At 35.9% G+C, this 26,593-nt stretch overlaps 1 protein-coding gene across 1 annotated transcript in view; it reads right to left on the bottom strand.

The window, feature by feature from the left end:
* COL24A1 (collagen type XXIV alpha 1 chain) overlaps window positions 1-26,593 on the bottom strand; it is a gene marked incomplete at both ends in the record, with an annotated part of 371,273 nt that overhangs the window by 9,537 nt on the left and 335,143 nt on the right. The window contains 4 exons of the mRNA XM_080801684.1: window positions 4,507-4,675; window positions 5,309-5,374; window positions 18,781-18,807; window positions 18,910-18,945. Of these exons, the coding sequence (XP_080657810.1) occupies window positions 4,507-4,675; window positions 5,309-5,374; window positions 18,781-18,807; window positions 18,910-18,945 (298 nt within the window). The remainder of the gene's footprint in view (window positions 1-4,506; window positions 4,676-5,308; window positions 5,375-18,780; window positions 18,808-18,909; window positions 18,946-26,593) is intronic.

The raw sequence follows: 26,593 nt of genomic DNA, 5'->3' as shown, positions 1-26,593 counted from the left end.
CCCAGTTGATTATTTAAAACCTTTTCTTCTTCCCTCAACTTTATTATACCTATTCCTTCATTTTATTCTTGACCGATAACCTTTCAATTTCACTGAGGCAACCAAAGCAATCTGAAAGGAACTTCTATAACTTCCCACTATTACATCTATTTACCTATTTGTACTTGTGCGCATATATTCTGCCTTCCTTGTTATTATCGTGAATACACTGTGCTCCTAGATAGGGCTTACCTTGTCTATTATACCTTCAGTTTCAAATTCTTCCTCTCTTATTTTTCTTCTAAGTCTAATTCCGTTTGCTATTTCTGTCAGTTCTCATTTGTGGTGTTTTATCAACCAGTATGCCTCATTACCATTGATTGTGTGCTGGGTACTATGTTTGAGAAATGATTTGTAGAAGTAATTTGAGCCCTAGGATGATGGTATATTTTATAGAAGACTTTTGTTTCTGTCAGAATGGGGTGGGGGTTCTATCCATCTGGAACCACCTTAGTCCAAGTTCAAAGCTTTAGATTCTGAGCTATCTTCATGATGTGAAGCTAGGCTACAATCTACATGAATGTCTCTTTTCTTCCAATTTATGTTTGCTCTTAGAATGGAGCCCTTTGAAAGCCTAAATCCCCACACTCGGTGGACCACAGATGCTAACTTTTGACTCTTAGCCCCATAAAGCCACCAAAAGCAGTATTTAGTTTGTGAACACACATAGGGCAAGAGCAGCTCTAAGTGTATTCATCTCTCCACTGTCTTCTTCGAAATGTTGGCTTGAAATGTTCTCAGTATTCTGTTACCTATTTGATGTTATAACTTAAAAAACAATTCAGTCAGGCAATTTGAATTACCTGCTTCATCACTGGAAGTGGACACCCTCTGGCTCTACAATTTTCTTTTAAAATCTGATAAAGTTTTAACCACTACCATTCTTCTCTTTTATTTTTAAGATTTTAGATCATAAGTAGGCAGAGAGGCAGGCAGAGGGCGGGGAGAGCAGGCTCCCTGATGAGCAGAGAGCCCAATGCGGGACTCAATCCCAGGACTTGGGATCATGACCTGAGCTGAAGATAGAGGCTCTAACCCACTGAGCCATGCAGGCGCTCCCATTACCATTCTCCTAAACTGCTCTTGAGAAGGTCATCATAAAACTTCATGCTACTAAATCCAGTAGCTTCTCTAAGTTTTAACTTTATCCAACAAGGACCCCATTGAACCCTTCTTCCTCAGGCAAATATTTTCTTCACTCCACATACATCTGTTTTCTTCCTATCAGGTATAGCTTCTTCTTAGCTTTCTTTGCTGGTTCCTCCTCATTTCCCTGATCTCTAAACACTGAAGAGCCCTAAGACATGATGTTTAGACTTCTTCACTTTTCTTTCTCCACCTACTCTTTAGGGAGTCTTAAGCAGTCATAAGGCATTGGATGCTATTTATATGCAAGTGAATTCATAATTCTTACCCCTAGCCAGGATCTCTCTCTTTAACAGCCTCCTACCTCCTGGACATTCTTACTTGATACTTAACAGACATCTCAAATGAATTGTATCTGAAACTGAACTCCTGATCTTTTCTCTAAAACTCGCTTCTCCATCTCTATTCAGGAACTCACACTTCCATCTGTTATTCAAAATCCTTGTCAGAGTCATCCTCTATCCATCTATTTCTCTCTTAACCTATATCCAATTATCATCAAAAACTGCTGGCTCTTTGCAGTATAGACATTTAAAAATGTTTATTCTTCTGATCCAAGAGCACGGAATGGTCTTCCATATTTTTGTGTCTTCTTCAATTTCTTTCATGAGTGTTCTGTAGTTCCTTGAGTACAGATCCTTTACCTCTTTGGTTAGGTTTATTCCCAGGTATCATATGGTTTTTGGTGCTATAGTAAATGGAATCGATTCTCTAATTTCCCTTTCTGTGTTTTCATTGTTAGTATATAAGAAAGCAACTGATTTCTGTACATTGACTTTGTATCCTGTCACATTACTGAATTGCTGTCAGAGTTCTAATAGTTTGGGGGTAGAGTCTTTTGGGTTTTCCAGATAAAGTATCATGTCATCTGCAGAGAGAGAGAGTTTGACTTCTTCATTGTCAATTTGGATACCTTTTATTTCTCTTTGTTGTCTGACTGCTGTTGCTAGGACTTCTAATACTATGTTGAAAAAGAGTGGTGAGAGTGGGCATCCTTGTGTTCCTGATCTCAACGGGAAGACTGTGAGCTTTTTCCCATCGAGGATGATATTTGCTGTGGGTTTTTCATAGATTTTATGAAGTTCAAGAATGTTCCCTCTATCCCTATACTTTGAAGCATTTTAATCAGGAATGGATGCTGGATTTTGTCAAATGCTTTTTCTGCATCAGTTGAGAGGACCATGTGGTTCTTCTCTCTTCTCTTATTGATTTGTTCTATCACATTGATTTGCGAATGTTGAACCATCCTTGAAACCCAGGGATGAATCCCACCTGGTCATGGTGGATAATCTTTTTAATGTGCTGTTGGATCCTATTTGCTAGGATCTTGTTGAGAAACTTAGCATCCATATTCATCAGGGATATTGGTCTGAAATTCTCATTTTTGGTGGGGTCTTTGTCTGGTTTGGGAATCAGGGTAATACTGGCTTCAGAAAAAGAGTCTGGAAGTTTTCCTTCTGCTTCAATTTTTTGAAACAGCTTCAGGAGAATAGGTACTTTAAAATATAGCCAAAGATTTGCTCATTTCTTATCACTTCCTCTGCTACCAACTCTAGTTCAACCCATCATCATCTCTTACCTGGATTTTTTCAATGGCCTTCTCAGTGGCTTCTTTTACTCTTGTCTCCATTATTATTTGTAATATATTAGCCAGAGTAATATTTTAAAAATCTAAGTCGAATCATATCATTTCTTTGCCTGAAAAACTTCTAATGGCTTCCCACCTTATTCAGAACAAAAGCTGGAGTCTTCTGTGTAGTTCAAAGATCCTATTTAATCTGTGTTTTGGGTATCTTTCTGGCTTCATTTTCTACCACTTTCCCCTTATGCACTCTCTTCTAGTCACACTGGCCTTCTTGCAACTCCTAGAACACACTAAAGACACTCACTCCCAGGGCGTTTGCTGGTGTTTTTTCTGCCCTGAAAGCTCTTTCCCTAGATTTCCTGTTGCTTGTCCTCCTACCTCCTTTTGACATTTCTCAAATGCCGTGTTCTCAGACATGCCTTATCTAACTGCTATATTTAAAATTAGCTCCACTCTACTCTCCATCGTATCCCCCTTCCCTGCTGTTTTGTGTTTTTCTATAACATTTACTGTCTCCTAGTGATGAAAATACTTTTGGGCATTAAAACCTTTCTGATACCTTGCAATCCATACCACTTAGTTATTTTTCTTACAAGGAAGGCAGACCTTGAATTAGATTTCAGTCATTTGTATGTCTTAAAATGTCTTTGTTCCTTTCAATTCTATAGAATTGCAGTTTTATGCCTTCAAATATGGGAAAGAATCAAACTTAGAATTACTATAGCCAATTGTAACTATAAATATTAGTTTAGTTTTTGTGGTAATCTAGAGCAAGAAATATCTACAGAAGTTAAGCATTTTATTAATATAAATATTTTCTTTGCACTTCTAGTAGAAGTATGTGTTCTTGGGCAAGAATATATGAGAGTGTGTGTGTGTTATGTGGCACATATGTATGTAAGTTAAAGAAAATACACATTACTTACTATTCACCCTATGGAAGGATATAACACGATTTTTTCCCCCCCAAATCAGCGTATATGTTACGCTGTTGGGAATAGAATTTTTGGCAAAAAAACGGTAACTACTAATACTGAATGTGCAGCTGACCTCAGACCCAATAGAAATTAAAATTAAATGATGTATTGTAGCAGACAGGGTTCCCTTACTTAACATTAGATAATTATAGCTATTCTACTTGCTTTAAAACTTTTCATTGGTGCTTCTATTCTAAATTCATTTTTGGACCTCTGGTTAATGGATTTTGGGCTATCTGTGTAGGGACAAAAAAATTCCAAGAATACCAAACCATCTTCCTACTCAGTGACTCTGCAATGATGCATTTAATTTCCATTTTGTGTAAAACCATAAATTCAGGAGGTGTGGTGGCAGGGGTTCTACCATATTTTTTTTCATGTTACCACTTCTGATAGACCTGACATGTACTCCTGTTAACCCTAAAGGTCAGTCCTTCCTATTTTAATTTTTAACATGAGTATGATATGTTCCAAGCACAAAGGGTAAGCAAGTGATATAGTTATTGTGGTGTAGGAAACATTGGGGATCAATAAGGCTGTGTAGAAGACATTGTTAATGAGCCCTCAGAAACGGATACTCTGACTTCAGAATTATGTCCCTCTAAGAGTATTTGTTTTTTGAAAACACTAAAATGCCTTCTACAAGGGTTTTATCAAAATGATTATGATTCTAAATGAATACACTCTAAATCTCAAATGCACCGAAATGATGAAATCGGACATCAGAGTTTGAAAAAAAAAAAAAAGCCAAGAACTTACCATCTGATACTTTGTGTTCACAGTTAAGTAAATCTTTACAGATTCGTGCTGGGTTATCTCGTGTGCCAAGAGGGTTCTTGATGCTGTGCAGTAAATTGCTAAGGTAGTTCAGGGTTTTGAATATCTCTGCACTGTAGTCAATTAAAGTCACTTCGGTATTCTGGTAGCTCTGCAAAGTCATTAAAGGAAAAAATCAGCAAAAAAGCATAGAGAAGCCATCACCAGTATGTAACCCTCATGATCAACATGGACCAAGGCAGAAGAAAAATGTATTCTTGTTGTATGCAATGAGTTGGAAGAGGGGTGTAAAGAACAGGCCTATGTGTATATTTTATTTGTAAATACAGGCCTATGTGTATATTTTATTAATCTTGATCCTAAATAAGAGATTAAATTCACTCTAATGGCCTAGTTTGCAAGCTAACATAAAACTAAACAATTACTATGCCTGGTGTAGTATAATGTTTTAAAGAAAATTATACGTTGAATAGAGTTTAAATGAGAAAAATGAGTAACAATGATAGATCCTATTTTAAGAGGTGGCTAGGTTTCATTTAACTATTTTCTCCTACAGTTTCTAATTCCTTATTAAAAAATTCCTTAAATGTATTACATTTTTGTTTTAAATGGTTTCCTTAAAAAACATCCCATGCATATATTTCTGTTTATTAAAAAATGCCTACTTTGTTCAATCTGTTTTAAGTACAATCTTTGAGATAAAGCCACATTTTGGACTCAGAAAAAACTTTCTGTTTAATTTGTATATTGAGAGTGCCAATGTAAATAAAACCAGATATATTACCTCCATCTGTAGGGCAGTATGTGATTCAATCAAGGCTTGAATAGCAGCATTGATATCCATTTGTTTCTGTGTAAAACAAAACCATTTGAGATTAGCAGTAACATCAACACTGAGTACTCTACAGTAAGGGCTGTAAATTCTGAAAGCTGCGCTATTAAAGTATACTAGACTTATTATCTGAAGGTGGTTTGTAACTCTTACGGTTAGACAGATCTTGCAAATTTTGCCTGGATAGCTGAAAGGACAATATGCTGCCTTCATCCAAATCTCAAAAGTCTCCTAATTAAAACAGGACCAAAGTCTAGAGCCCTCAAATGAAAAACTATTTGTCACTGCTACATAAAAACACACACAAAAGTTATTCAAATGGCAGAAGAATGAAATATGACCCCCTCAGTTAATAAATTGTAAGGTGAAGAATAAATAACTGTAGTAATTTATAACAGTTACATTCTTGGAAGGAAAATATAATAAAATACTACTGTCCTGAGGTAGTCACCACATTCGTTTAATCTGATACTTTTGCGGTCTTAAAAACAATTTCTGAAGTTGGAAAATGCACCATTAGTCCCAAAAGAAATAATACAGCATGAATCCAATCTCCTCCTGTATTTAATAAAAGATATTTTTAGAGAAAGCCTCACCATAACCATTAGTAAAAGTCTTTTTTGTATTTTATTTTTTAAAAAGCTTGGAAACTAAGAAGCATGAGTAGGGAGAAAGTTCTGTGAAATCGCATCTGTGTCAACAAATCAAGCAATCTAATTTCTTTCAGAATAATTGTGTTGCTAAGATATCTTTTTACTTGGAGGGTCATACAATAAAAACTGTTTTCAACAGATCTCTCCTAACTCATGGCTTGTAATTTGAAAAACTATTTAAAATGATGGGGCAATCAGTAAAATGTACTCTTCCTTGCCTCAACATGTGGTTTTCATATTAGAAAATAATTGAATCATTCTGTATATATATACTGCCAAACACTGTGATACATATTGAGGACAAAACAGTAAGCTCAAAAGAAACTGCCCTTGTGAAGCTGAAGTTTAAGGGAGACAAAGGCACTAATCAAATCCTAAAACTACATAATTACAAATTGTGATATGTGCTAGTGAAAGAAAAAATGTGCTTGGACTCATTAGAGAGACTAGGGGGTTTTAGTGAAATCTGGAGAAGAGTTTTGGAAGGAATAGGTCAGGAGAGTCTTCTCTGAGATAGCGACATTTGATTTGAGATCTGAAGACTAAATAAGAATTGTGAAGAGAGTGGGTGCGAGAGCTTTCCAGGCAGAGTAATAGCCTTGCACAAAAGCTATCAGATAGAGAAGCATGGTCTATTCACAAAACAGAAAGGGTCAGCCTTTCTGGTTCTGTGCAGAATAATTCCGACCATCACGCCTGCGTGGATGAGCAGATTTTGGGCATGGGTCACATAAAAATATTGGCACTAAACATGGGCAACTGAATTAAATACTGAATAGTAGCCACCTTTATAATTTCCAGTTGGTTTGTGATTAGGGCTTTGATCTTAGAAAAACTAGCATAAGCAATTCTCAAACTCTTCAGTTCAAGACCTTTTTGCCCTTTTAAATATTATTAAGGGCCTTAAAGAACTTTTATTCAGATGAGTTATAACTTTTGGTCTTTATCACAGTAGAAATTCAAACACAAATTTTATTTTATTTTATTTTATTTTAAAATATTTTGTTTATTTATTTGACAGAGAGAGAGATCACAAGTAGGCAGAGAGGCAGGCAGAGAGAGAGGAGGAAGCAGGCTCCCCACTGAGGGGAGAGCCCGATGTGGGGCTCAATCCCAGGACCCTGGGATCATGACCTGAGGCGAAGGCAGAGGCTTTAACCCACTGAGCCACCCAGGCACCCCGAAACACAAATTTTAAAGCTATTTGTGTTACCTGCTTTAAAATAACCCATATGTTAATGTAAATATTTTAATGAAAAATAACTGTATTTTCCAAAAACAAAAAAGTGTGAGAAGAATGGCACTGTTTTACACATTTGTACGTATCTTTAATGTCTGGATTGATAGAAGATAGCTAAACTGTCAGATTTCTTTCAGTATTCAGTCTGTTATGATATGTTATTTTAGTTGAAATGTGTGAAGAAAATCTGGCCTTAAAGAGATACACAGTTGGAAATAGAATTATTTTATTTTATTTTTTGAAAAGATTTTATTTTATTTTTTTATTTGAGAGAGAGCATGCCCTGGCGAATAGGGGGAGGGGCAGAAGACGAGGGAGAGGAACTAGCAGATACCCAAGGTGGCACATTCCACCACCCTGAGAAGAAATAGGATTCTTTTAGTAGCCTTTTCAGATAATTGTGGATATTCTTCTTTCATAGCAAAACTTGATAAATGCTAGTTTCTTAAGGGTTAGTTGAAATGTGAAATGTGAAATCAAATCTATGAACTTTTTGTGCTTTCTATATTAAAACCTATTGGTCTATCTTAAACTGTGGAAGAATCTTCTATGCATCCATGATTTTGTTAACAACATGCATTGCTTATCTAAAAAATATTGATTTATGGAGTAATGCAGCTCTTCTAAATATGGGTACATTTCATTATTAATACCACACAATTATATTTGTTAACATCATCACCAATCTCATGAGAAAAATATAAGTACTGGACAGCTATCAAACAGAGTTGTAGATACAAGTTTTCCCAAATTTTTATTTTTGCTTGAAAGTTTAAGACTTATCATTGGGATCAACTTCTGTCAGTAGTTTTGTTGTAATGACAGGCTCACTTAATTCATGTTTAAGGAAATATCTGCCAAATACTCATGTCTGTATAACACTGTTAGTCTGTCACATAAATATGGTATTCTATGAAAAGAGCAGCTAGTTCAGTTTCTAACTGAAACAACTGCACAAATGCTTTTATTTGAGGCAAACACTATACTTCAGTATGCAGCAGAAGTGTTCTTCTATATGTTCTTCTCTTTCATCACACAGATTATTAAAAAGCTATATACTCAACACTGGAGTATTTAGGGGACAGAAAAAACAGTGGAGTAATGACCTCCCAGAATTTTCTCTCCTATAAAAGCAATGAGAAAACTGGAAAAAATGTCAGGATGAATTTTTCAGGATTATGGAAATTAACAAAATGCTTGCAGCAATGTGAGGAACATTTATTTAAGAAAAATAGCTGAATCTTGGGAAGGGCAGTGAGCTTCATATAACTTAATTTGCCCTACTCCCATGTCTTCTTTTCTTTCTTCCTTTTTTCCCCATGTCCTCTTTTTCAGTTCTGTAGTAGCTAAAAAACAACAGCACATAATTACAGGAAAAACAAGAAGTCACAGCCACAGGGGGAACAGAGTGGAGTCGGAGTTGCTTCAGAGTCATTTCCAGTGAATTATCATTATCTGACTTGTCTGGTGGTTCCCTGAAAGACACTACTTGCAAAGCTGTCTTTATTTTATCTGACTCACAGCTCATCCAATACAAAACACCTTTTCCCTGGGAGCATTTTTCAAAAACATTTAGAGGGAATTAACTTTGTGGCTGTCTGGAGCATTGGAAAACAGTTGGGCAAACAATAAGCTAACAAAAAGCTTACAAGAAAAAGGGAATAAGATGTCCACAGAGAATCTGAAAAGCTTTGACATATTTCTGGAAATCTAGAAGTCCATGTGCATATGTAGGGTTCTGCACATGTTTAGAATATATCTAGAAGGCCCTAAGTTCTCTCCTCTGGCTTTCAGTCTCTGAAATCAGGAAGTTAAAGCCAAGTTATAGTGTTCAATTGGCTGAGCAATGAAGGGGTGCTCCAACATACACAGAGACATTTCATAAAAACTGGGTGATTTACTCATTCTGCCATTTAAGGAAATCTCATTCCAATTGTTAGTTGGCCACTAAGCTAGTTGAATAGACTTTAATGGTCACACATGTTGAATAATACAGACTTTATAATATTCAGAAAAGTCACTAAACAAACAACAACAAATAGCAACAAAAATAAACCTATTTTATTTCTAGAAACGCCACATTACATTATTTATAATGTACAATTTTCAACCACCACCACAACAAAGACATGCAAATAAACATTAAAGTATGGACCATAAGCAAGCAAAAATGCAGTCAATAGACAGAAACTGCTCCTGAGGGAGCCCAAATGTTGTATTTAGTAGACAAAGATGTTTATTAGTTATTTTAGATATGTTCAAAAAACTAAAGGAAACTACTTCTATAGAACTAAAGGAAAATATGAAAAAAGACCTCTCACAAATAAAGAATATCAATTGAAAAAAAATAGAAATTATGGAAAAGAACCAAATAGAAATTCTGCAGTTGGAAGATACAAACAATGAAATGAAAATTTACTAGAGAGGCTCAACAATAGATTTCAGTAACAGAAGAATCAATGAACCTGAAGACAGGTATATTGAGATTTTCAAGTTAGAAGACTATAAAGATAAAAGATGAAAAAAATGAACAGAGGCTCTGAAACTTAAGGAACACCAACAAGAATACTAACACACACATAATGAGAATCTCAGAAATGGAGAAGAGAGAAAAGGGGGCAGAAAGAACATTTCAAGAAATAATGGCTGTAAGACAGTGATGAAAGAAATTAAACAAGAAGATACAAATAAAAGGAAAGATATTCCATGCTTGGATTAAAAGAATTAATATTGTTAAAATGTCCATACTACTCAACGTAATCAACAGAGTCATACAATCCCTTATCAAAATTCTAATGGCACTTTTCACAGAAATTGAACAAACAATTCTAAAATTTTCATGGAATCACAAAAGACCTTGGCTAGCCAAAGCAATCTTGAGAAAGAAGAGCTGGAGGTATCAGGCTCCCTAATTTCAAACTTATTAAAATCTACAGTAATCAAAACAGTATGGTATTGGCATTATAGGTGCACATAGACCAATGGAACAGAATAGAGAATCCAGAAATAAATCCATGCTTATGTGACCAATTGATTTACAACAAAGGAGCCAAAAATATACAATGGGGAAGGGACAGTCTCTTCAATAAATGGTATTGGGAAAACAGGACCGCTGCATGCAATAGGATGAAACTGGACCACTACCTTACCCATATGCAAACATTAACTCAAAATGGATAAAGACTTGAAGAAAACACAGGTGGTAAGCTCCTCGATATCAGTTTTGGTGATAATTTCTTTTTGGATTTGACAACAAAAACAAAGGTAATGAAGTCCAATATAAACAAGTGAGACTACGTCAAACTGAAAAGCTTCTGCACAGCCAAAGAAACAATCAGCAAAATGAAAAGGCAACCTCCTGAATGGGAGAAAATAATCTGGAAAGGTGTTAATATCCAAAATATATAGAGAGTTCATACAACTCAATGGCAAAAACAAAAAATAAAACAAAACAATTAAAAATTGGGCAGAAGATGTGAATTGACATTTTTTCCAAAGAAGACATACAAATGGCCAACAGGTTTATGAAAAGGTGCTTAACATCACTACTCATCAGGGAAATGCAAATCAAAACCACAACGAGCTATTACTTCACAACTGTTAGAATAGCTATTATCAAAAGAAGAAATAACAAGTGTTGGAGAAGATGTAGAGAAAAGGAGGCTGTTGGACAGTGTTGTTGGAAATGTAAACTGGTACAGCCATTGTGAAAAACAATATAGAGATTCCTCCAAAAAATTAATAGAATTACTAAATGACCCAGCTAGTCCAATTCTGGGTATGTATCTGAAGAATACAAAAATGCTAATTTGGAGACATATATGATTCCTATATTCACTGCAGCATTATTTACAAGAGACAAGAAATGGAAAGAACCTGAACCACCTGAAACTAATACAATGTTATCAATTATACCTCAATTAAAGAAAAAAAGGAATAGCTGAACATTTGATGAGAAACATTAACCTACAAATCCAAGAAGCTCAGTGAACTTCCCACACACATCATAATCAAACTGTTGAAAGCAAAGGAAAACAGAGACTCTTGAGAGCAGAAAGAGAGAAGACTCATTAGACCCAAGAGATCTTCAATGAGATTGACAGCTAAATTTCCATAAAAAATCATAAAGGCAAGAAGGCAGTAGGATGACACATTCAGAGTGCTGAAAGTAAAAGACTGTCAACCAAGAATTCTATACCCAACAAAACTATCCTTTGAAAATGAAGGAAAAATTAAGACATTCCTAGATAAACAAAAACTAAGAGAATTTATCATTAGCAAACCTTCCCTAGAAAGATAAAAAAGGGAATCCTGGCTCTTTTCACAGTTTGGTGATTGTGGCCTTTGCTGCTATGAACACTGAGGTACATAAGAGCCAAGATGCCCTACATAGATGAATGGATAAAGAAGATATGGTCCATATATACAAAGGAATATTACACAGCCATCAGAAAGGATGAATACCCAACTTTTGTATCAACATGGATGGGACTGGAGGAGATTATGCTGAGTGAAATAAGTCAAGCAGAGAAAGTCAATTATCATATGGTTTCACTTACTTGTGAAGCATAAGGAATAACATGGAGGACATTAGGAGAGGGAAAGGAAAAGTGAATTGGGGAAAATTGGAGGGGCAGATGAAGCATGAGAAAATGTGGACTCTGAGAAGCAAACTGAGGGTTTTGGAGGGGAGGGGAGTTGGGGGATGGCTGAGCCTGGTGGTGGGTATTAAGGAGGGCACATATTGCATGGAGCACTGTGTGTGGTGCATTAACAATGAATCCTGGAACACTGAAAAAATAAAATTAAATTTAAAAAAAGAAAGATAATAAAGGGAATCCTTTAAACTGAAATTAAAGTCTATTAGGTAGAAACTTGAAACCAGATGAAGAAATAAAGAGCACTGCTAACCATAGCTATAAAGATAGAGAATATAGATTCCAAATAGCCAAAATAATTCTGAAAAAGAAGAACAGAGTTGAAGGCTTCACACTTCAATTTCAAATTTTACTACAAAGCTACAGTAATCAAAACAGTGTGGTACTATAATAAAGGTAGACATAGACCAATTGAGTAGAATAGAGTCCAGAAGTAGACTCTCACACATATGGTCAAATGATTTTTGACAAAGATGTCAAGATCCTCCAATTGGGAAAGAACAGTCTTCAACAAATAGTGCTGGGAAAATCTGATATCCACATGCAAAAACAAATGTAGACACTGACCTCACATTATACACAAAAATCAACTCAAATAAATCACAAACTTAAATATAAGGACTAAACCTATAAACCTCTTAGATAAAAATAGTGGAAAAACTTCATTACATTGGCTTTGGTAATGGTTTCTTGGATATGACAGTAAAAGCAAGGCAAGAAAATAAAGACAAATTAGACTACATCAGAACTAAAAACTGTGCAAAGGACACAACTGACAAAGTGAAAAGGCAACCCATGGAATGGGAGGAAATATTTATGTCATATATTGGATAAGGGATTACTATCCACAATATATAAAGAACTCCTACAATCTAAGAACAAACAAGAAACCCAATTCAAAAATGGACAAAGGACTTGAATAGACATTTTCCCAAAGAAGCTATATAACTCAATGAGCGCATGAAAAGATGTTCAACCTCACTAATCATTAAGGAAATGCAAATCAAAATCACAAGTAGATACCACTTCACACTCATTAGGATGGGTGTTATAAAAACAAACAAACAAGCAAACAAGCAAACTAGAATATAGAACGTGTTGGCAGGGATGTGGAGAAATTGGAACCCTGTGCAGTGTTGGTGGGAATGTGTAAGTGTGCAGCTACTATAAAAAACAGTATAGCAGTGCCTCAAAAAATAAAACATAGACTCACTATATGCTCCAGCAATGCCACTTCTGGGTATGTACCAAAATGAGTTGAAAGGAAAGACTCAAACAGATACCTGTACACCTACGTTCATAGCAGCATTATTCACAATATCCAAAAGATGGAAGCAACTCAAACGTCCATTTAGATATACCAGATGTGGTATATATAAATACAATGGAATATTATTCAGCCTTAACAAGGAAAGAAATTCTGACACACACTGCAATGCATTTGAATCTTGAGGACATTATGCTAAGTGAAATAAGCCAGTCATAAAAGGACAAATGCTGTATAACTATCACATACATGATGTTCCTGGAGTAGTCAAATTAATAGAGACAGAAAGTGGAATGGTAGTTGCCAGGTACTGGGGAAGGGAGGGATGGGAAATTACTGTTTAATGGGCACAGAGCTTCAGTTTTGAAAGAACAAAAAAGTTCTGGGGATGGATGGTGAAAATGGTTGCACAACATGTGAAGATACTTAATGCCACTGAATTGGATGCTTAAAATGGTTAAAATGATAAATTTATGTATATTTTACCAAAATTAATAACAATAATAACAATAATAAATGAATAAATATGTTCATTATCCCTTACACTTAACTATCTCACTGCTGGGAATTAGTCCTATGGATATTCTGCAAAAATGATAAGCAAAGGGACTGGGCATTGATACTGTTTGTAATAGTAAAAGATGAGAAACAACTTTAACAGAGGTCTTGGATGAATATTCTTAAGTAAAATGACTAGTTTTTAAATTTTCTGTGAAGGGGTGGCAAGTGAAGAATACAATGACTTTTAGCAGATTAATAGTGTAGAGTATGTTACTTAATGCATAGTAAGGTACCAGCAATTTTAAATGTCAGCTCAATGAAAAAGGCCTCCCCCCACCATAGGCATTAGAAAGAAATGTCGTAACAATTGGTCACTCATAAATTTTCTTGGCAATACACATATTTGTATAATTCCCAATGAAGTCCCAAAGCCTACGTCATGCCTAGGTCATGCCTGGCACATAGTGGTCATTCAATGTTTTCTCAAGGATTGTCTTCCCCTGGACAGGCTCAGAGAGACTATTAAGAGGATTTGCTGCGGGAAGTCATTCAGCAACATCCAAGTGCCCACATCTGAGTGTAAAACTCTCATTAGTTGCAGTGAAGGAATCCCAAAGCAGAAGCTCCCTCCATGTGCTCTTGTTAGAGAGAACGTGTTCTCACATGAAAATCACTTAAAGTTTATAAAAATATGCACATAAAATAGAATATAGAGAATAAGAAGTAATCAGGTTGTTGGCACTGAGAGGAATTAGAATTCATTATACCTTGGGGGAATGAAATCTTCATAATTCTCTCCCAAGTTATTTGAATAAAATGTAGAGTTAGTCTGAGCACTCTAGTATTTTGAGGAGGAGTATAATTTTTAAAAGGTCTCTGAAGTCTTAAGATGACTGGATAGGGGGGCGCCTGGGTGGCTCAGTGGGTTAAAGCCTCTGCCTTCAGCTCAGGTCATGATTCCAGGGTCTTGGGATCGAGCCCCTCATCAGGCTCTCTGCTCTGCGGGGATCCTGCTTCCTCCTCTCTCTCTGCCTGCCTCTCTGCCTACCTGTGATCTTTGTCTGTCCAATAAATAAATAAAATCTTAAAAAAAAAAAAAGAAAAAAAGATCACTGGATAGGATAAACATTGATGGGATAAGAACTGATTTCAGGTCATGCCCCACTCCACAGTGGAAGTAACTTCTTGTCCTAGGGAACCAGGCTATACCAGCAGCTGCAGCCTCTATATTCACCAATCCAGGTTTCACAGCTGACCCAGTAATTGGAGGAAATCAGTTGAATACTCCTTATCTCATTTAATTATTTTTAATGATTACTGTTTCCACCCCCCACACCAACACACATACTCATCTTGTTCTTCCCTCCTCCCCACCAATCATTTTTGGTTAACTTTAGCATCTTGTTGTAGATTTGTTAGTTTCTAAATATTTTACCATGTGCACTGAAGTCTGGCCATTGCTGTGAAAATACCCTCAAACTCAAAAACACCGTCAATATATATTCCTTTTCCTGAAACACTTTTGAGCTATTCTTCTTTAGAAACTTCGGTATATCTTTACTTCCATAGGTCTTTAAGAAAAAAAAGGGATTTAAACTGGATTCGAGGTTTTTAAACTTATCTTGACCCATAGCAAGAAATACATTTTTACTTCATGATAAGATTCACACAGAAATACATACATGGAACTGAATAGTTTTACAAAACCATATTTACTCTTACTAGGACTGATATATGAATTTTGCTTAAAATTTTTTGCCTTTTTTATTGAAATAAAACTCACATAACATAAAATCCACCATTTTAACCATTTTTAAAGCATACAATTCAGTTGCTTTTAGTAATTCACTATGTTGTGTAGCCATTACCACTACTTAATGTTGGAACATTTCCATCACCTCTAAAAGAAACCTTGTATCCATCAAGCAGTCACTTCCCACATTTTTTCTGTTCTATTTCATTTCAAAAGAATTCTGATTAAGACTCACTAAACTGTTCCAATCCATGAGTACGGAAGGTTTTTCCATCTCTTTGTCTCTTCCTCAATTCCTTTCATAAGTGTTCTGTAATTTCTAGAGCATAGATCCTTTACTTCTTTGGCTAGGTTTATTCCTATGTATCTTATGGTTTTTGGAGCTGTTGTAAATGGAACTGATTCCTTAATTTCTCTTTCTTTAGTTACATTGTTCGTGTATAGAAATGCAACTGATTTCTGTGCATTGATTTCATAACCTGCCACATTGCTGAATTGCTGTATGAGTTCTAATAACTTGGGGGTGGAGTCTTTTGGGTTTTCCACAAGAAGTATCATGTCATCTCTGAAGAGAGAGAGTTTGACTTCTTCCTTGCCAGTTTGAATGCCTTTTATTTCTCTTTGTTTTCTGGCTGCTGAGGCTAGGACTTCTAGCACTATGTTGAACAATAATGGTGAAAGTGGACATCCTTGTTGTGTTCCTGACCTTAAGGGAAAAGCTCTCAGTTTTTCCCCATTGAGAATAATATTTGCTGTGGGGTTTTCATAGATGGCTTTTATGATATTGATGTATGTTCCCTCAATCCCTATAGTTTGGAGAGTTTTAATCAGGAAAAGATGCTGTATTTTGTCAAATGCTTTTTTTTTTTTTAAAAGACTCAATAAACTGCTCTAAGGAATCACTAACGAATGAGTCACGAGTCAGTCTCAAATAATTGCTAAATAAATTACTAAGAGAATGTGTTTCTCTAATTCTATGATCCTATGATCCTATTCCATTCTAGACATTAATTCCCTCCAAGTGAAATATTTTATCTTGGAGGATTCCCACTGAAATTTTCCAAGAGATGCAACTTGCTTTTTGGACTCATTTATTCATTCACTCAACAGACACTTATTAATGGCTTAAATGGAAGAGAAATTTAAAAAAATAGTTTCCACCTTTATAGAGTTTACGATCGCATAATAGAAAGATACTGGCATGAAAATAATTACCAATATGAAGGGGAAGTGATCAGTTCTACCTTGCAGTGTGATGAGAAGGAATTACGAAGAATTTCAAAGAAGGTATGACCATTAAGTTGATCTTAGGAAAAACATATAGGTATTTTTTCACTGACTTTTAGACTTCTGCTCTAGAAGTCTTCTTCTCAGGGTTACACTGCCACTTCCTGCAATAGACTGTGCAAATCCCAGAAAGATAATACAAGGAAACCAGCTTTCATACTGACCAAGAAGGAAGACAAAAAGGAAATAAAAGAAGGAAATAAAGAAACTAAAATTTATTAAATTTATCTACAATGTGACAAGCACATATATTCTTATTTAATCCTCCTAATAATACCTCAAAGTATATATTCTCTTTTTTATTTAAAGATTTTATTCATTCATTTGTCACACAGAGAGAGATCACAAGTAGGCAGAGCAGCAGGCAGAGAGCATGAGGGAAGCAGGCTCCCTGCTGAGCAGAGAGCTCTATGTGGGGCTGGATCCCAGGACCCTGAGATCATGACCTGAGCTGAAGGCAGAGGCTTATCCCACTGAGCCACTCAGGTGCCCCAGTATATATTCTTATCCACATTTTATTCAGGGCAAAAATCTCTCACGTTACTTCATTTTGGCTGTATAGGAACACATGCAAATATTTTCCAAGTGAGACAGGGCTATGGTGCCACAAAGTTTGGTATTTCAATGTGAAAAATTTCACTAAACATCTCTAATTTGCCAGTGGTCTTTTAGGACTTATATCAAAGTCATTATAAAATGAGAAGAAAACTGATGAATGTACTTGTAATCCATGTTTTGTGGAGAGTTGGGGGTGGCAAGGAAGACCACAGTAGAGAATAATTTAAGATTAAAGAAAGGCATTCCTATTGATGTTTATGCCAGGGAAGGTTTCAGTCCCCCAGTCAGATGGCCAGACATGGGGAGTAATTTTTAAAAGTCATGGAGAATGAATCTCCTTTTTCCAAGGAGATAATCTTCCTATAGCATCTTGCTTGAAAGCTATTCTTTGCCCTGATGAAAAGCTGAGAGAAATGAAGAGTTCCTGGCCTGTTCAGAATAGACCACAGTGATCCACCAACTAGAACTGTCAAGAGATCCAAACGACACCAGAGCAGCATGTGGAAATAAGTAAGGCTAGAAAGCACAGGACTAGGCATTGTTTGGGATAATGTAGCCAACGGTGGACCTTTTCTTAGCAGGAAATCTGAACAAGGATCACTGTATTTGACCAGGCTGCTGTAGGAGTGGGCATCCGTGAAGGTTGGGGATGGAAGGAGACCTCTTGGAGGAAGCAGGAAGACAAAGACATTAATGAGTAGGAGAGTGAATGCAAAGCATGTGGGAAACCAAACTTGGAACTTTAGAGTCCAGGAGATAACAGTTGATAATGAGGCAACAGAAGCATTGCTTCAAAGATAGGGGTAGAGAGCTCTGGGTTGTCATAGATAACAAGCAAGTACAGAAGTCTGAGGGCTTCTATAGTTACCAGTAACTGAGAAGAATTCATATAAAGCCTAAGAAGTAGATTACTCGTTGGTAGAAAAAGATCATTTTAAAAAGGAGAGCCAGAACTCAGAAGTAGGGAAAAATGGAAGGAGTTAGTATTTTATTGAGCACTTACGCCAGGCACTTTGCTGTATGCTTTACATCTTATATAAAACTCATGGGACACCTGGGTGGCTCAGTAAATTAAGCATCCAGCTCTTGATTTTAGCTCAGGTCATGAACCCATGGTCATGGAATTGAGCCCCGGGTCAGGCTCTGTGCTCAGTGGGGAGTCTGCTTGGGATTCTCTGTCTTCCTCTGCCCCCACACCCACTCTCTCTCAAATAAATAAATCTTAAAAAAATAAAATAAAACTCAAATCCACCCAAGAAAGTAAGAGACCATCCCTATTTTATAAACAACAAATCTGGGGTTTAGATTTTGTTTTTATAGTTGGGAAGACTCTATATCAGATTAGCAAAAAGACCAGAGGTAAGGAGGAGAAACACTTTTTAACAGGGAGTTAGAAGAAGCTTTAAAAAGCTTTAATATAAAATACAAGATAATATATAATATAATATAATATAATATAATATAATATAATATACAAGATAAAATAAATAAAACCAAGAAAACTTACCCTTGGGCCTGGTGCTCCAGGTGGACCCTATGACATGACAAATTAAAAAAGGATTTTTCAGTAGAGATCTCAAACCAGGCAGGCATATAAGCATCAACAGTAAACAGATATAAATGTAAATACACTCACTGGAGGTCCTGGTTGACCTCGTGGCCCTTGGGGACCCTAGGAGAAATGGAGACAAAGCACAATACATATATCTTATGCTTTTGGTTTGATATAAACAAGACAACTAAGATTCAACCTCTATCACTGCCTTTTGTGTGGGGCAGGTCATAAGATTCAAAATCGTTTTACTGTTTTGAAGTTATATCCTCTTTGTACTCAACTATCACACACATTCATGAACAAGCTGGATATTTACTTTCATGTTTTATTGATATTACCAGAAACTGAATTTATTCGTTTTAACAAACAATTATAAATACAACATTTAAAAATGTTAATACTGTCTAAGTATGTTTTACCTGTTATTCCTACCCTCCACCTTATCAGCAAAGATGAAACTTTAGTGTTCTTAGACACCTCCTTTTCCTTCAACATCTACCTATAATTTGGTTACACAATACTGTTGAATTGACTTCCAAATCTCTCCAAAATACTACTTCTCCATTTTCACAGTGACTTAGTTTAATGTTAATCATGTGCTATAGACTGAATGTTTGTGTCCTCCCCCCCCCCATTAACATATTAAAGCCCTAATTTCCAATGTGATGGCATTTGGAGGTGGGGTCTTTGGGAGGTAAAGAGATCATGTGGAGCCCTTATGAATGGTAGTGACCTTGAGAAATGATCTCTTTACCATATTAGGATACAACAAGAAGGCAGCTGTCTGCACACCAGGAAGAAGACCCTCACTTGACACTGAACCTATCAACATCTTGATCTTAGATTTCAGAGCCTCTGGAACTAAGAGAAATAATATTTGCTGTTTAAGCCACCAGTCTATGGCAATTTGTTGTAGCAGCCCTAGCTAAGGCATCACATGTTGCTTGTGCTCTTAATCTGAGGTCCTGACTTTATTCTCTCTACTATGTTAATTATGTTTATAAAATGGAACTCTAATCAGATCATTATCTAGTTAAGATTATGCAATGGCTCTTTATTGTCTAGAAGTTATAAACTTCCTAACAGTGATAGCTACTATTTACCGAGAACTTACTACATGCATAGTCGTGTGCTCACTTTCTGAGAACTGCATGCTAAGTTGTGTGCTATATTTCAGTTAAGAGAAAGGCAACCAGCAAATACAGGACAGAGCTAGGATTAAAATTGAAGTCAACTGGATAAAAAAGTATATGTTCTTAATCAACGTACATCCCTGCCTCCTCTTCAAGATCTGGGCCTCACCTCTGCTTATTCACCCAAACACACCTATACTCCATATATAACCAACTGCTTGTGGATCTCTGAATCTTCAAAGTTCATTCACACATGCTTTCTCTTGCATGTGCTATTTCCTTGACCAGGAATGCTCTACCTTAACTTCTCTATCTGTTTAACTCTAATCCCTCTTTCAGAGTTAAAACTCTACACCCACCTTGCTCACCCCTCCCCCGCCATCTCTCTCCTGCTCAACGAACCACTTCTGCATTCCCTAGTACATAACATGGTGGGAAATCCCTAGTAACCCTTAAGAGTGTCTTAGTCACCTTTGCATTTTTTGGAACAAGAATAGTGACTACTTTGTAGCAGGTGTGTGAAAATTGTATTGAATGAATGCATAATGTTAAAATTAACTAGTATTAATTTAGAAATTAGAACAATTAAAATGTATATAATAAAATGTAAAAAGTTATGTTGACATTTTTCAAAATGAAACAACAGTAATCAATATTAAGAGCGGGTATTATGCTAAGAAAATAAGTCAATCAGAGAAAGACAACTATTCTATGATCTCACTGATATGAGGAATTTGAGAAACAAGACAGAGGATCATAGGGGAAGGGAGGGAAAAATGAAACAAGATGAAACCAGAGAGGGAGCCAAACCATAAGAGACTCTTAATCTCAGGAAACAAACTGAGGGTTGCTGGAGGGGAGGGGAGCAGGAAGGAAGGGGTAACTGGGTGATGGACATTGGGGAGGGTATGTACTATGGTGAGTACTGTGAATTGTGTAATAGTGATGAATCAAAGATCTGTACCCCTGAAACAAATAATACATTATATGTTAATAAAAAAAATAAAGTGGATTGTGAAAAAGAGAGAGAGAGAAAGAGAGAGAGAGAGAAAGAATGTCTGCTCAAGGGGTACCTGGGTGGCTCAGTCAGTTAAGCATCTGACTTTGGCTCAGGTCGTGATCTCAGGGTCCCAGGATTGAGCCCATCCAGGTCCCTGCTCAGCAGGGAGTCTGCTTGTCTTTCTCCCTCTGCCCCTCTCCCTGCTTGTGCTCTCTCTCTCTCTCAAATAAATAAATAAAATCTTAAGAAAAGAATGCTCCAAATTTCACTTATTTGATGGTCAACTGAATGGTAAGATGACATTGAGTCAAATTCAGATTATGGTTAAAAGATGACAAAATACAATTTATCTTCAGATGACAAAACACAATTATTTAGATTTGAATAAAGTTGATGTTATGCTTGACTTATATTAAGTATTGCCGGAGCTATTGATTCTAAATATCCTGTGACAATTAGAGCAAACAATAGTAACTTAAAAATGATAGAGTACTCCAGTACCATGCCTGCTGGACATTTCTTGGTTTGCACGACTTATGATTACAATTTAAAATAAAGAATGTACGAAACTTGTACCTCAGAAGCTGCATGAACAATTACAGAAATGTCATATTGGAGATCACCTTTAAATACATACAGGCTCAGAATGAATTTGGCTGTGTAAGTGTCTCCATTCTGGAACAACATTGTAAAAAAACAGTTGACATTTTACCCCACTTAGCATATTTTGATATTTGCAAAATCTCACTGGTGGTTCAGGACAAAACATAGATCTTTAACTTTGAAAGAGGAATTTATCATAAAAGGAAGAAGCTATTTCTACTGCTGACTTTATTGATTTCTTTTCAGCTTGTTATCCAAAACAAGTCTGGTCATCGTAATTGTGATCAAATGAAATACCTGCAACCAAACAAGACAGGGCAAGACAACTTTAAGAAAACAACTACATAGAATGATGCAATTAGCCAAGTAAAACAAAATATTATAACCATATAACATTTATTAGTTCTTTTCTATTCCTTTAGCTCACCAATAAGAAAAAGTGAGTAACTCTCTCTAGATACTATAGAAAAAAGTATCTAAAGCAGTTTATAATAAAAGCAGTTTATAATAAAACTATGATTGTCTGTGTTACTTTCCTAAAGGGAAACCAAATTAATGTGAATGCTTCTAGTGATAATTTGGCCATAGTCAAAGCACTACTATTGGAAATAGACTCTCTTTCCATTTAATCCCAGAATTTACATTTGATCCTCCAAAGGTAACATATTTTTTCTTATTCTTTAAAAATACTGATGAGTGCACATCCTTGAACTTGAATATGTTAGACTTTGCTGTTACGTAAATGTAATCTTGTGCTCGCTTCGGCAGCACATATACTAAAATTGGAACGATACAGAGAAGATTAGCATGGCCCCTGCGCAAGGATGACACGTAAATGCAATCTTGACTTAGTTTCATAATCTTCACTTTAGGCAGGCTTAGGTATACAGAGCTTCCTCATTCTCATTTATAAATTGAGAAGCTTGCATTATAGGATGTTTAGCAGCATCCCTGCTCTCTACTCGCTAGATGCAACTAGCAACTCTCCCTTTTCCCCAGTCGTGACAACCAAATATGTCTCTACATATTGCCAAATGTCTCCTGTGGTATGTGTGTGGTTTGGGGGCGGGGGATGGCTCCTGATTGAGAACCACTGATTTAGAGGGTTTAATTGGGAATTTAGTAATATTAAATAAGATTTATTAGAAGTAATATGGTTAGAACGGAATCAGTGAATAATAAGGCACAGAGGATAACTACAAATTAAGAATCTACTCATGTGGAATTTGCCATATAAATGGCTAAGCTACTCTTAATGTAGGTGAGAGGCATCTGTCTATACCATCTTCTTATCCAAGTTGCTCCTAAAGCTTATTTTCTGAGAAGCACTATAATTAATAGAAAAGTGCAATAGTTATAGGAATTGGGAGACCTGGGCTGTGATCTTTTCTCTGTACCTAATTAGCTGCATGTCCTTGAGTGAGTTGCTGCACATTTGGATCTCAGATATCTCAACTGTAAGAAGGTTTGGTGAAGATATATCCCTAAGATTCACCTTAAAATTGTGATTTTTCAAACATTTTATCAATTTCCTCCTTCATATGTTATATTTGAAGAAAGAAGGTAGCCACATGCATACAAGTTGGGAATTTTAAATTTGAAGTTTATATGAATGTAAGGAAGTATGTACTTGAATGAAAAGAGTTTGATAATTATTTGAATGAATTATGCTATCTATGGATTTTAAAAATCATATACATGTATACTTTAAGTTCTTAATTTGTTAATATTTAAGACATATTTTCCCATAACTTAGCTTTTCCTTATAAGGCATCTTCCTCACTTTCAAATTGGAGGCAAAAAAGATAATTCTGCTAATCAAGAACTGTGAAGACACATGAACTTAGAGGTAGTATGTGAGAAAATGTCAATTGTATTCGTCAACATCTTACTGATTTTCACCAAATAATATGCTATAAAAATGGTACAACTAATCTAAAAATTTAAATGCTGAGATTATTCTCTCTTTTTTCTACTGTGGTTTTAAGCTGTATGTTTCAAGTTGTGACATTTTGTCAAAACCCTTTTCAGATGACTGACACTAGGATATTATTTTTGTTATGAGTTAAAATTTTATTTTTTTTACTAATTGTATCTATTATTTCTGAGGATCTTTTTTTGCATTACTTACTTCATAAATTAATCATGTTCTGAAAGTGTTTGGTGTCTCATGGAAACCAGGAAATTTTTATAACTTTTAAAGATTAATTTGCAATTAACATGATAGTTTTGAAGCGGGGAAGAGGAGAGAGTTCTACATGCTATATGCTAGGAAGCCTTCCTAGGATGTCATAAAACTCTGGCTCAGTTTAGAATATACATACCAAAGGCAGGCAGATACGGAGCACATACAGAATGGAAAGGAAAAAGTCACTCTTTAATACACGGCAATACAGAAACAACTTTCTCAGCAGTGGAGAGGACTTATTTGAGACCAATACTAGAGTTTATATCCTTAAATTGTAGAACACAAAAGCTTCCTAGACAGGAAACCCAAATTTATCCTAAAAGATATATATTTCATATACTGTATAATGAGCTGTAACTTTTTTTTTTAAGGCACTGAATAATGATTTGGTCTTTGTATAATATGGCACAGCTTTATAAATTCTTATGCCAGCTTCATGGAAGATTTAAAAATAAGATTTATAAAGCCTGCTTGATATATTCTTATATTTCTGATCTTTGTATGAAGAGTGACGCATCATGTTTGTCTCAATATAATAGATATTGGCTAATAAAAATTCATTCCAAAAATGCCCCATTTTGGGCATATGGGAGGCCCCATATTATTTGAGGTTGACCCCCTTGAGGATATATTTGGAAACGTAATAATTAACTAGAAGTCTTTAGGTAGTCAGTTAAACCATTCCCTTAAAGAAAACAAAGCTGCAGAAAATACTGAAAAAAATCCTAATGAGAATAACAGAAATGTTACTAAGCTTTTCCACAGGATGAAAGCACAGTATGGTTTAAATCATACATTCTATAAAGTTAATGCAGATGATTTCTAGGAATTAAAAGATTACTTTTTTAAAGTTCCTTAAACCATAGTGGGGATCAAAGAGAAAGAAGTGATAAAAAGATATTTAGTACCAGTTAATCAACAATAAAACCCAGGATAAACCAGTAAATTCTAATGTGCCAGTTAATCCTTTTTTCAACAGCTAATTTTATTGCCTATACTAAATACCACTCTGCCCCTCCCCCAACCTTGTGTACTAGGAGTTTGCACATTATTTATGAAGGGAACTATGGTAATCCACAGAGCAGAAGACTAATAAGTATTTTAACTCAGTAAATGCTACTTTACCAGCCATAACTGAATATAGTTGTTGACTTTTAATTTTATGGAATAGTATTCATTTAGTTATTAATTCTTTTCTCAAATATTACCTATTACATGGTAGATTCTTTTCTGGATACTGATAACCAGTGTATTAGACAAAGTTCCCTGATCTCATGTAGCTTATATTCTAGCAGAGGAGACAGAAAAATAATTTTTAATACTGCTAACTACTACAAAGAAAACAAAACAGGATGTTGTGAAAGAGAATGACCAGGAATAATGAGACTAAATGATGATGCAAGGCTTCTCTGAGATAATATTTGAGCATAGACCTGAAGAATGAGATAAGAACCAGCCATGTGGAGAGCAGATGAAAGAATTTTCTAAGTAAAATGAAGGCAGTTCCAAAGAATAAGAAGAAAGTATGGTAGGAAGGGGAAAGGAGTTATATCATGAGTCTGGAGAGGAAAACGGGGGCTAATTCTTGTAGGGTATGGTAGACTAACGTAAGGAATTGAGACTTTATTCTCAGTGCAAGAAGGAGTCGGAGTCATAGGAAGGTTTTAAAGAGGAGGGTGATAAAACCTGGTTTATGATTTAATGGTATCACTCTAGTTGCTACAGAGAAGGAACTGTAGTAGGGAAAAGTGGAAGGAACACAAAGAAGTCAGGAGACCAGGGGAGACATCAGGGCGATCCAGACAACACTGCCAGTGATGAAGAATGAGAGACGTACATGGATTCAGAATAAGAATCAGACTTGACATGATCTCGCCTCTACTTTAAAGAACACTTCTTTATGTTCTGTACCTTTCTTTGTTCTTTTATGGAATGTCTACTTATTTTTCTTTTATTAGAATCATAAACTCTTAGAGCTACAAGGGGCTTTAGATGTATAAATTCTAGTTCCCTACTCAGTAGAGGACTACCAGTCCAGTAACTCAGAAGGATAGTCATCAGGCTTCTACTGACAGGCATTCACTATCTTGCAAAACTATCTTGTTTTAAAATAGTCCCCTTATTGGGGACCCTGGATGGCACCATCGGTTGAGTGGCAGATTCTTTGTTTCAGCTCAGGTTGTGATATCAGGGTCCTGAGATCGAGCCCCGCTTGGAGCACTGCTCAGAGAGAGCTCTGCATGGAGCTCCATGCTTCACACTCAGCACGAAGTCTGCTTGAGAGTCTCCCTCTCCCACTGCCCCTCCTGTTTATGCTCTCTACCTCTCTCTCTAAAATGAGTAAATAAACCTTAAAAAAATAAAGCGGTTCCTTATTCTATTAGCTTATTATTATATTGAGCTGAAATCAGCCTTACCATTCCACCCATTTGGTTAATGGTATCTATTCTGTATAAATTATGTGCTAAGTTGTGTGAAAGGCTGGAAATTAGGGAGTGTTAAATATACTTCATACTCTTATGGAGCTCACTGTCTCTCAGGGAGCTAAGCACAGAAATGGAAAATTCAATTCAACAAATAAACAATTTAAAATATATCCTGGAGAGTCACTCATATTATACAGATTCTTCCTCTTCCTTTCAAATGTTTAAAGACAACTATCACGTCCCAACCCCTCAAATGTTTTCTAATTCATTCACCAGTAATTTCCTTTCCCCTTTCCACTTCTCCTGGGGCATATGACTTCACTGTATGCAGTCATCCTTGCTTTCTGCTAGAGTAAGTCCCCGGAGAAAATATGAAGGGCACGCTTCTGCAAATTAAAAACATCTGTTTTGGGGT

This window comes from Martes martes (assembly GCF_963455335.1).
Source record: "Martes martes genome assembly, chromosome: 4".
In the NCBI taxonomy this organism is placed as follows: Eukaryota; Metazoa; Chordata; class Mammalia; order Carnivora; family Mustelidae; genus Martes; species Martes martes.
Note: the sequence above shows the minus strand (reverse complement) of the source record. Positions and strands in the feature narration are given on the sequence as shown.